The sequence below is a fragment of the Spodoptera frugiperda genome, chromosome 7 (genome assembly GCF_023101765.2).
Source record: "Spodoptera frugiperda isolate SF20-4 chromosome 7, AGI-APGP_CSIRO_Sfru_2.0, whole genome shotgun sequence".
NCBI classification, from domain to species: domain Eukaryota; kingdom Metazoa; phylum Arthropoda; class Insecta; order Lepidoptera; family Noctuidae; genus Spodoptera; species Spodoptera frugiperda.
Genome location: NC_064218.1, coordinates 11905409 through 11917157, shown reverse-complemented (window position 1 = coordinate 11917157; position 11749 = coordinate 11905409). Strand labels below are relative to the sequence as shown.

The following is an 11749-nucleotide window of genomic DNA, read 5'->3' as shown; positions in this document are numbered from 1 at the left end:
TATACAGTTTATTTTTTTAAATGTTAAATGATATTCGTTTCTCAAAATAGGTTACAAGGTAACACTTTACTTATCAATATTTAAAGTACTAGATGAGGCCGGCATTTCCTTTTGTACTATTCGGAGAAAAAATTAAGAAACAAAATCAAAAGTACTCATAGTATCTTTTTTATGTACAACTTTTTTATCTTTTGGTATTTAGGTATAACTTTCGAGTACCCTAGATATTTATCTTTTGTATATTCTTTTATTATTTAAACTTTTGTGAACCTTAGATAAATCTTGAGCAGTGTTAATTTACATCACAAATATCTAGCATAATTAAGAATAATTTGTATTAAAATGATCGATCGATGTATGGCGCTTGTAATCCTTAGTCCAATCCCTATAGTCCTACTACAAATCAATACATTTATTTTTTCCTGTATATTAAAAATGTAATAGGATGCATTAAGCCTACATTGCAATATAAAACTTATTTTTATTTTAAGCCTTCTCTAGACTTCTACAAATTATTTAAGACCAAAATTAGCCAAATCGGTCCAGCCGTTTTTGAGATTTAGTGAGACTACCGAATGTTAGTCTAACATCCATTAATTTTAGTATATAAGAAGAAGATTTAGCTTCATAGTGGTCGGTTTGTGCAGGTTTAGTGAGAGAAATTTAATTAGAAACGTGAGAGAACTATCACTTTTGTAACATCCTTATTGTGTGTATGTAAAAAGCAATTTTATTTTAATGACTAGAAATAAGTTGTCGTGAAGGAAAACAGTTCAGTAGAAGAAAAAGATACTCAAATCACATGTAGGTAAGGTTGAATATAGAAAAACACAAACCAATTATTGCATTAAGTCGTATATTCGTTGCTTCATTTTATATTTACAATTCTTAATAACTAAACATTACTTTTTTTTATACATTTTCCATACTAACTCTATACTGTCCTTGCTTTGCTGTTTAAAAACTTACAACTATCATTTTTTAACAGGAAGGAATTAAATTTTTAACAGAAAATGTAGAGATTTATACAAAGGCTTGAGATCACATTACAAAAGATAAGAGAGACAGAACTATTCTATATGAACAAAGTAACAATATTATTAAAAATAATAATCACATGGATGGAGTCACAGCAAAATTATCGTTTTTATACATCATACAGTGAATGATGGTGGAGGGCTTCAAGATAAAAAAGTACGAAAGAAAAATGAAGTTAATAAATACGATGTTCAGTAACAAACGATAGACGAAAGTTGTACAAACGACTGTGCAAATCAAAACATTTGAATCAATTTTCCATTTGAAGTCACACAGAACAATTAACATACATTAACTTTTATAAAAAGTCAACTTAAGTCAATGGTTCTTTGTACTAGCTTCAAGCAATTTCCTCAGATAATAATTAGTTTCATAAGACTTTTGAATATTTTCTGTTCTACATTTGCACAGCCATCACCTCCATGCATCATCACGAGTATATCCATCTTAGTATCGGTATCCAGTCTGAGAGTTGAAGTTTCCTGATCCGGAGCCACGGCCTCCAGCGTTGGGGGCGAGGTATTGACGGGAAGCAGCACCTCCGAAGCCACCAGCTCCAGAGCCACGGCCGGCACCAGCACCTCCGAAACCACCGGCACCGCCACCGAAACCGGAACCAGCGCCGCCAGCGCCGAAACCAGATCCAGCACCACCAGCTCCAGAACCACCGAAACCACCAGCACCAGCGCCGGAGTAACCACCAGCGGGTCCAGATGAGTAACCGTTGCCAGCGCCCGCACCTTCACCGCGGTAGGTACCTGTAATGATATCAAACTGTTAATACCAAGCTAAAGTTCATAATGAAATTTTCAAAGTCTGTCTACTTGTCCATTTTCCGAATTATAAATTGAGGTGTGATTATTACAAAATCTACTCTTAATATATCAGCATCAACATCAAGACAGTGTAATTTATGTGCAATCTGACGTTCTCAGGGCATTTCACGCACCGAGTTCACGAGACTAATGACTAAAAGATTGGCTGCCAACATCGGCCAACATTCCAATGTTCCACTTAGCAACAAATTCATTAGAAATGGAGCATTAGCCGTGGATTGTTGGAGTTGGCCGGTAATGGTCAAACATTGGAGTTTGCGTAAAGGTTAAAGGAGGTTAACCACATTAAATGTGTCTTTGAGGTTTGTGGTTTGCACTGCAGTCTAAGCTTCACAAAGTGCTTCGTTCACAAAACCATGATTTCATGTGAATTTCGTCTACACATTCTATAAGTTAAGATTCACATTCGCATGTTTCACGATGCAATTAAAACAAAGAAAATCATCATTATCATAACTAGCTATTGGTACATAAACTGTATGATTAAAATGATGTGTATTTTAAGTGACCTTTTGTAATACTGAAACAAGTGGGCCATATAATTTTCTGTTCATTTTCAATTACGAAATAATTCTGTAATTTCGATCACGCACATAATATTACCGTATTGTTTGTTCTAGAGGCCATGAAGTGAGCGTTTGTGTCGCGTGCAAATATCATAATTGTGGCATCGTTTATTTTAATTCGTTTTGTTGGATGTATGTATGTGTGTCTTTCATTGTCATAGTAATTTAGTATTATTAAGGTTTATGTCATTTGTTGATGTTGTTAAGATATTTGTCATTTTATTTGGTTTTGTTGTATGGTTTTATAATTTAATATTACTGACATTTCTGATAAATACTACACAAGTATATCCAACTGTACCTTTCTTCGTGAAATGCGATGTGAATATGCAATAGGATTGTAGTTTTAAGAAATGACAAAACCAAAAGCATGTTAACTCGAGCTATGAACTTTTCCTAAAACAATAATTTCGCAACACTAACAAAACATTACTCTCAAAAAATCTCATAAATCTGATAGAAACGACAAATAAAATTAATGATATCGCAGATTTCCGAGCCACACACGAAGACACGACCCATCGAAAGCTCCAAGGTTGGCTATGAACGGTCTCGTTAACGTTCGCTCGAATATTTAAATTGTATCAAGTTATTTAGAATGCGAAGATGACCGAGCTGCATGGGTATGCAGTTTCTAGGTCAAACACAGGTCTATCTAATGACTGATTGGATACACCTGAGGGTTTTAATGCACCTGTATCTGTTACACATTGCGTCATATCTGTGGAAACTGAGATGCACTTATCGTTAGATTCTCGCAAGTTATTGTGTGGATACACGGTTTTAGTTAAATTTTAATGTGGTATAAGCTCGTATTGGTTACTATAATAGACTTCAGAATTCTTAATTATTTGAAAGTTTAGACAAACTGGCATATCAACAAGTCTTTCATAATATTAATAAACTATCCTTTGAATAAAAAACTAACTACAACTTCTTAAGCAATCATAAAAGCACGCATCTAAATTCCCATTGCAAAAAAAAATCTTGCTTAAGTTCACCGATGATGCAATCATTAATCTAATCACCTAAGAAATAAAGTTTATTATCAGTTACTATCTGGCTAACTAGCTCATCATTGACCTGTTATGTAAGTGAGTAAGTACATCCTCAGGTAGACCGCTAATCTAGCTGTCAGTTTGACAAGTTACGAAAACATTAGTCACCAGTCTCCACCACGTTCTATTCAAACCTAGTCTTTGCGTAAATGTAATGTTGGTTTGAAGATAAGAAGAGCATTAGTGGAGCATGCTTTATGATAATGAGCTTGTTCCATTTTGATGATCGACCTGCCACAATGTTGCATGGCAAGGATAATAGGCAACTAGATGACATGCCTTTTCTTTGGTCCTAGATGAGACATATTTTTACTTCTGGTCCCTTTTTATTTATAATTGTGACATAAGGTATGATACAGGCATGTATATTTTCTAGGACTAACATTCTCACCTAATAGATTTTGCTCACATTAATACAAATAAAGACAAAATAGTAATCAAAGAAATTACATCCATTAATACCAAAGTCAAAACATTTAAATTGAATCATTCTGAAACATTAGATAATGATCTAAAGCATCAACAAAATCTTCACGCTGTTTAACCGATTTCAGATCTTAACAATCTGGTTTCCCAGCACGTTGTAAATTTTAAAGTAATTAATATAGTGCAGAATATCTAAAGATCTAATGTTCCCACATTTTGTAACTATGAGAATTGCGAACAAAGAGCCATAACCTAACATACATGTAAAGTTCTTAGAAATACTTTATTCCGTTTTGATAATGTTGATAATATTAGTGTTTGTGACATTAGACCCGCTTTGTTGGAAGTTGAAGGAATAGTGTATGGCGTTTTTGTAATAACTATTGAAGCATTATTTGCTTCAGTATGTGAGCTGTAAGACTTTGATTTAAATGATGATTCTTTTAAACTTATAAAGAAAACCAACAGTCATGTAACGTCTAAAGGGAAACACCATGATGGAATGGCATTAGCTAATGATAATAAAAGTACTAATATTGCAAGCTGCACTTTCATTTCCACTGCAACTAAATATCCCACGAACACTTTCGCTAAACTTAGCAAAAGTTACAAAATGTAAAGCTCAGTGCACATCGACGATGTTGCAACACGTCATTATTCGGATGAAGCCTTTATTACTGTAGCAGTAGTCATTAATATTCACGATTACCGCCCATCTCTGGTAAATGCACTCATTATAGTCCGTTTTCATTTGAGTAATTTGGTAATGCAAGCGTTAGGACATGCTTTGTTAGTCTTTAAGATGAAACTAGATGAGATGCTAAATTAATTGGTATTTCTAAAGCAGTTTTTACTTCTTTGACGAACAAATTGATGACAAAATTTGTATCTTATATTGAGAGAACAGTACAAGCAGCATCTCTTTTTATATATTTATTAAATCATTCACTGTTTCTATACAATGCACGTTAGTAACAATGTACGTACGTACGTTGTCAATCAGAGAATTTCATTCTCTTTAATTCAAAACAGAACGTGGTCGATAGATGTCATTCAAAGCTCAATAAGCAGAGTGCACATGTATTGTCTGACCTTTCGTTTATCTATAGTCTGGATCATTGTGCACCACGCCTTACGGTGAGTGGTGTACTGGTGCGGCCACGTCGTGACCGAGTGCAACCGGGGCGAAGCATTAGTATCGTCCCATATTGTTGAGAAATTGGTCACTCCTCGAACTTTGCGTGAATCGTGATTATTTGCACCGACTCAATTGTTATTGAATTTTGATGGTACATTGTTATAGGAATCACTACTCTAACTAAAATTCAGCAAAATTCTATGAAAATATTAAAAAGCTGAAGGAATGCTATACTCTATCTATGCGTAGATGCAGGATTGTGATCGAAAGTGAAGAAGTATATTGGCATAGTAGTAGGTGTCTGCAAGTTCTTCCTATCCCATGAGACATATTTGTAAAAAAAACAAAAAGCCATTAACTCATATCTAATAAAGGATAATCATAAACAACTTCAATTACATTTAAGCACCACTGCCCCTGTTTTGACACTGTGAAGCAATCGTTTATTCCGCGAAGAAACCGAGTGTGAATTGGGTTAATTGAAGCAAGATACTAAACTAACCTTTGAACTACTATAGTTTATGTTTTAATATAGTGACATTAATATAGTCCTGATGTTATTGAGAAATTGGTCATTTCCAATTACATTGATTTGATCATGATGTGATGTTCTGAGAATCTACTCTTATGCTGTATTAGAATAGAACTATACAACTGGCTTGCATTTATCTGGGGGCACGGCAGTGCCCCCTTAAGTCGAGCAAAAAAAAAGCGGCACGGCCGTACCATCCTTTTCTCGAAGCAATTCGGGCCTTTTTCGACCCCCTATAATTCGGTTGTGGATAAAGCAAGAAACCTGAATCTTCAGTAACTAATCCGGCATTGTATAAACACGGAATATTTAAAATTTCAGTCAATTTGAACCAGTAGTTTAAGAATGACAACTTGTTAAAGTTTCTAAATTTTGTCACTCACTGACTCACCGATCATCAAAAGTCCAAGGCACTTCTAGCAGACTTAGAAGCTTCATATTTGGAATACATATAGAGTTTAGTGTCTTAATCATGGGAAAACTTAAATATTTTGTAATTTCGGTCCAGTTTTCCAAATACACCAACTGCATCAATAACTTTGTAATCCCATATAAATATATGGGATTACAAAGTTATTATGCAGTTGGTGGTTGGTGGTAGTTATAAATTTAATAGGTGTAGATAGGTACCTACCATATGAGGCAAGGGAGGGGGTATAGGGTGGGTAAGGGTGTGTTTAGCCCATGAAACTGAACAACATTATTACTTGTAAAATGGTCGACGTAATGAAAAACACATGATTGGACATGTCTTGAAGTACGAAAATCTAATAAAACAATATATTATAATTTAAATCTGTTATATATAAATTGTTAGCGCGACTAGCCTCTTTACAGACAGACTGGCCTCTATTTTACTCTATGACTGACAAGCAAATTATTTTAAAAGAAAAATTTTCTCCGAGAAAAGCCCATAGAGACAACAGATCTGATAGTGAATTTGTGAACGTTATCCTATTCATCTGTGCGTTCACTAATCAATACTCAAGCTTGTCGCGTTAGTTGCGTCATGGATGAATGAATTGTTATTATCTTGACTTATGTGAATTTGGAGTGTGATACATACAATAATCAAATCAAGCGATGTCCAAGTCGATCTATTTGTTTAAAACGTTAAATATTTTTAATATTGGCATGATAATAACTTATGTAATAACTTAAGACAGAAGGTCCTTCAAGTAGACACTAAATAGATTAACCGACTTGGTATTACATGGATCTCACAACTTTTGACGGTAGAAAGACTGAGCTGCGAGACTTGGGCAGGATGTTTCTGATGGGATTGTATATTAATAAAATATAAAGAAGGACAAAACAGACAGAAGAAAAGTATTAGTATCTGTTGCCATACAGTACAAAAATTTAGAAAAAGATCCAACACAAGAAAGAAAACAGATTAGTAAAATTAAATATTTAAAAGCCTTTGACCCAAAATACGTCTGCTAATACAGTCATGAACAAATCTATCTGACAGCAGAAGATAAATAGATCTGATCAAGTGGCAACAGATCTGATAGTGAATTTGTGAACGTTATCCTATTCATCTGTGCGTTCACTAATCAATACTCAAGCTTGTCGCGTTAGTTACGTCATGGATGAATGAATTGTTATTATCTTGACTTATGTGAATTTGGAATTCAATATTGTGTTTGTAGTACCAAATATTATTGATAGAGCATGACTAAGTTAAAGGGTGATTTTCTTGAAAATATTTTTTTGTAAAAGTGTAATGAATTTTAATGGCCCTAAGCTTGGTCCTTGAGGTACTCTCTTTGAAATCTTTAATTTCATGTAGTTATTTATGTATTGTTTCAAACCGCTTTTAGGCTTCACTTTAGAAATCAAAAAGTGCCTATATTACAGATAGAGTGAGGTATGTTGCAAAAGATAATCGATTTACTAGCATATTAAATTTTAACTAAGTATGTGTAGTGAATATGCGAAATAATTTACTTTTCAAATAAATGTGTCTTCAATAAATTAATCTTCGAGTCCTTAATAACGATCGAACAATTTCCGTCATAAAATATTACACACCGTAAATAAATTTACGAATGGTTGCCCAAGATCGATGATGACGCCTGGATGAGCTGATTAAGTATCGACGCTAGGAGCATGATCGATTTGCTTTCAAACTGCTGCTCGATCGCTCGTTAAACATCGATAAACTTTAATCGAATACACTATAGCAACAACACTGTCAATCTAAAATGATGCCTGAAGTATCATTGATGCAATAAATTCGTCAGGATCTTAGCATTTAAGGGTTTTTGTTACTACATATTTGAAACAATGGAATGTTTTGTTCTAATGTTCGAGAGCATTTACACAACACACGCTATTCCTACAATTCATAACATAACAGTTTTACTTATTTATCTCTATTTATATTTCTCTCGGAAATGGTTTATTACCGAATGAAAATTCTATTAATATTTATTGGACTGACCATTCCAATAAAGTATGCAATGTGGGATAGCCGAGAATCCTCATTTCGCAAGGCTATGAAGATCTGCCTTCAAATATGGCTGCCGACTTTATGAGTGCGTTGCTAACCCAATAATTTACATTTTAAACTCTATTTATGGTCAATCAAAGGCAAATAGTTTGTATTAATTAGTGAATCTGCCTTTAATTTGTAGGATCTTGACTCCATAGGATCGACAAGGTTCTTGCTTTATGTATTGCTAATTTTAGTTATTTTAAAAAAGGGAATATTCTAGTGTTTTTTTATTTTATTTTATCGCGAGTTAGCGAATGAGTCTTTTGTTTGACTTTGGTTATCTAATGATTATTTTCCTGAAGTATAAATTCACTAATATTTTACAAATGAGCTCATTCATCTAGCTTAACTAAAGTGCCTGTGAAATCAATTAAACGACCTATCTGGTGCCTTAGTTTGCTCCTACAGAGATCACGATGCGTGATGCAACGATCTCACGTCATTTTGTAACTCATCAGTTACTCGGAAAACAAATTACTACCTTAGCAGTTGGTAGTTACATATATTAGTTTCCTTTATTCTTTGCTCCCTGCTCTATACAATAAGTAATTTTTATCAGTGAGCGAAATAAGAGGATTTTTCAGATTATTTAGTCTAGAGGTTGTAATCTAGGTGGACCTCAGGTTCAGTGTGGTCAAGGGATGATCAGAATATCAAAGGAGTGACACGGATTTTGGAATGATGCCTGCACTTTAACACGAAAAGTGGATGCTGCATACATAGGAATAAAAGTCGTAGTTTTAATGAGAATTGGATATGTATGTAAGGGTGATGAATAAGGGACTCAAGTTCTTCCGAAGTGTAATCTATGATTGAGATAACTGAGGTAATGTACGTCTAGACTATCTCGGTGTTTTGTCAGTGAATTGTAATTCATTTGTAAGTCCGTGTATTCTACAGATAGGATAAGATTATTATATAACGTAGAAGCTTTTTAAAGTACTGTTTGGAATTTCTGTTTTACCATCTAAAAAGACTTACAATAAGACTTTATCTATCTTAATTGCATAGGTCGATTACTTCATATTAAGTGCTACTGCATAAATATTAGAATAATTTTGATGTTATATTTTGTTGCAATCCTTTAAAAGTTTTTATTTCGACCCAAATGTTTTATGCCACTAGCTAAATTAAGATCTATTTTTGCTCATCGTTCAATTTTTTACTTGAACTAACGTATATTACCGTAAAAAAATATGAACATTAGTCTTAAAGTTAAATTAATCTATCAATCAGTTTTGTCGAAACTTTTTTAGGTGGATGGATCTCACTATTTGTTTTTAATTTTGAGTAAAAAATTAGATTATCTTTATAACCACACGTTACAAGTTAATTATACACTGAGACTCTTAATTCTGTGGTTTTTAGAGGTAATGATGATTTGGTTATTAGACTTGTAATTATTAAATTGCTTCACTTACCATCATCAACGATGCCAGCGGCCTCATCGCGGGCGTTCTGCTCCAGAGACTTCAGGATCTCTTCAGGGATTGGGGGAGGAGTGGGCAGATGAGCACCCTGGGGCTGGTAGCCGTTCTCGTCAGCGGTGTATGAGATGCTGTAGTCCTGGCCATCATCACCCTTGTACGCGAAGCTTCCCTGAGACTGGACTCCGTTGGTAGCAACACCACGAGCATCAGCACGGATACCGTTTGAGGTTTCGAAGTCGTAAGAGAATCCTTCAGCGGTCACTTCGCTGTTCAGTTTAAGGATCTGAGCGCCGGCGTCGGCGGAGTTACCACCGCGAGCGTTGTACTGGCCACCGGCGGGAGCATTGTATGCGTTTCCAGAGTATTGGGTGTTTCCACCGAATCCAGATCCAGCACCGCCTAATCCTGCTCCAGCGCCACCAAAACCAGAACCAGCGCCGCCGTAGCCTCCAGCACCACCGGCTCCACGACCACCAGCGCCAAATCCACCGGCACCACCAGCGCCGAAACCTCCTGCGCCACCAGCTCCACCGAAACCACCACCGGCTTTACCAAAGCCAGGGGCACCGGCAGCACCGAAGCCAGGGCCGAAGCCACCAGCACCAGCGTTTCCTCTGGGAGGGAGGTATTTGTTGTCAAGGCGGTCTGCTAAGCAGACACCGAGGACAGCGGCTACCACGAACTGTAAAGGAATTACAAGTTATTATAATAATAGAATCTTCATTACATTGCGTTGGCCATGATGTACAAACACATGGCAGAAAGGAGTTAACTATTCAACCCTGCCCCAATTCTATTTAACCTAGTTTTTTGCCGCAAATGCCATTATTTACCTCATTGAAATTCAAATCAATGATGAGCATGTTTTAATTGTAGACATTTTGTTTAATTGCACTCCTAAGTTAGTGTATGTGCGTAATTATACTTCGAAATGCCGATTTCATGTTGCAAATGATAGATATGAGAGCAGAATTTTAAATGCGGCAATTTTTTTTCTACGTGATTTTATGTGAGCTATTCTATGCAACTTAGTCAATTTGAAATTGTTTTTTTTTATACTCTTGACTATGAATCGAGTATTGAAGAGATGCTTTAATTTTAACCACAAAGTAAACTAATATAATAACCAGCTATAAAAAGCTGAATGCATAAGTTATTTGCCGCTGAAACGGCTTTTGAAATTTATGACAAAATAAACATAATATTTAAGGCTCTTGTTTAACGACACTAAAATTTAAATGACATGTTTATTATATAGGATGGCTATAAATATACATGTCAAATCAAAAACTAAATTAGTTTACTATTAAAACCAAATAAGGGAAAAATAGGAGTCAATTTTAAGGATTTCTTATAAAACTATGAGATAAATCTATCAATCTGATGTCAGGAGACCTGACAAAAGCGGATCGATAAGCGACTGCTCCCGCCCGACTCGCGCTTTAAGGGTAGCGTGAGCGTAAACGCTCACGCTACCCTTAAAGCGCGAGGTCTGGGGTTAAAACCCCAGACCGCACCCCGGATCCCGATAAACGAAATCGACTTACCAATTTCATTATTTTATATTAAAATATATTTTCTAAGGAAGACGACTTGTGTACTGAACGATGTTGCGTTGACTGTGATGTGCACCAGCGCTCCGACCAATATATACCTCTCTAGATGAGTGAGAATGATTCTGAAAATGATATCAGGGCCGCTGCAGCATCGCAAGAAGGTTGATCTTCCTTTATTATTGAGAGAATGTGTTCGATAGTAATGTTTGATATACATTTTTTTGTGATGACATCCGCGTTCGATGAAGGGTTGGTTTCTGACATTTTGTCTGTATGTATGTACGTTTGTGAGTTGGCGTGTGATGCGTGATGCATGCGACGTGATAGGTGACGTGTTTTTAGGTATGTCAAGTTGATATTGGAATCGTATTATGAAATTAAAGGAATTCAGATTTATTTGGTAACTCATTAAAGTGTGAGGTGTTAGTAAAATGTAGCGGTAGTTTACTTTTAAAATGTCTTTGTATATAGTTATTTCTCTGTAATATACACCTTAAATACTTAGGTAAAATACTGTTATTGTTTCATTTGACCACTCAATGGTCATAACTGAACAACTTTAGAGCTTTTAGGATTAGAAATAAATTTGTAGGTAGGTATTAGTAGGTATCCTCATTATTTAATAATAAATATTCATGCATCGTTAACTGGAACTTTACTGAACAT

General features: G+C 35.2%; 1 protein-coding gene across 1 annotated transcript; it reads right to left on the bottom strand.

Annotated features, from left to right (window-relative positions):
* Nucleotides 1-839: 839 nt before the first annotated feature.
* On the bottom strand, nt 840-11238 carry LOC118266013 (pupal cuticle protein 36). Its single transcript, XM_035579349.2, has 3 exons — nt 11075-11238; nt 9519-10209; nt 840-1796 (listed from the first exon to the last, which is right to left on the bottom strand). The coding sequence occupies exons 1-3, from the start codon at nt 11081-11083 to the stop codon at nt 1486-1488; spliced, it is 1011 nt and encodes a 336-aa protein (XP_035435242.1). The 5' UTR covers nt 11084-11238; the 3' UTR covers nt 840-1485.
* Between the last annotated feature and the right edge of the window lie 511 nt (nt 11239-11749).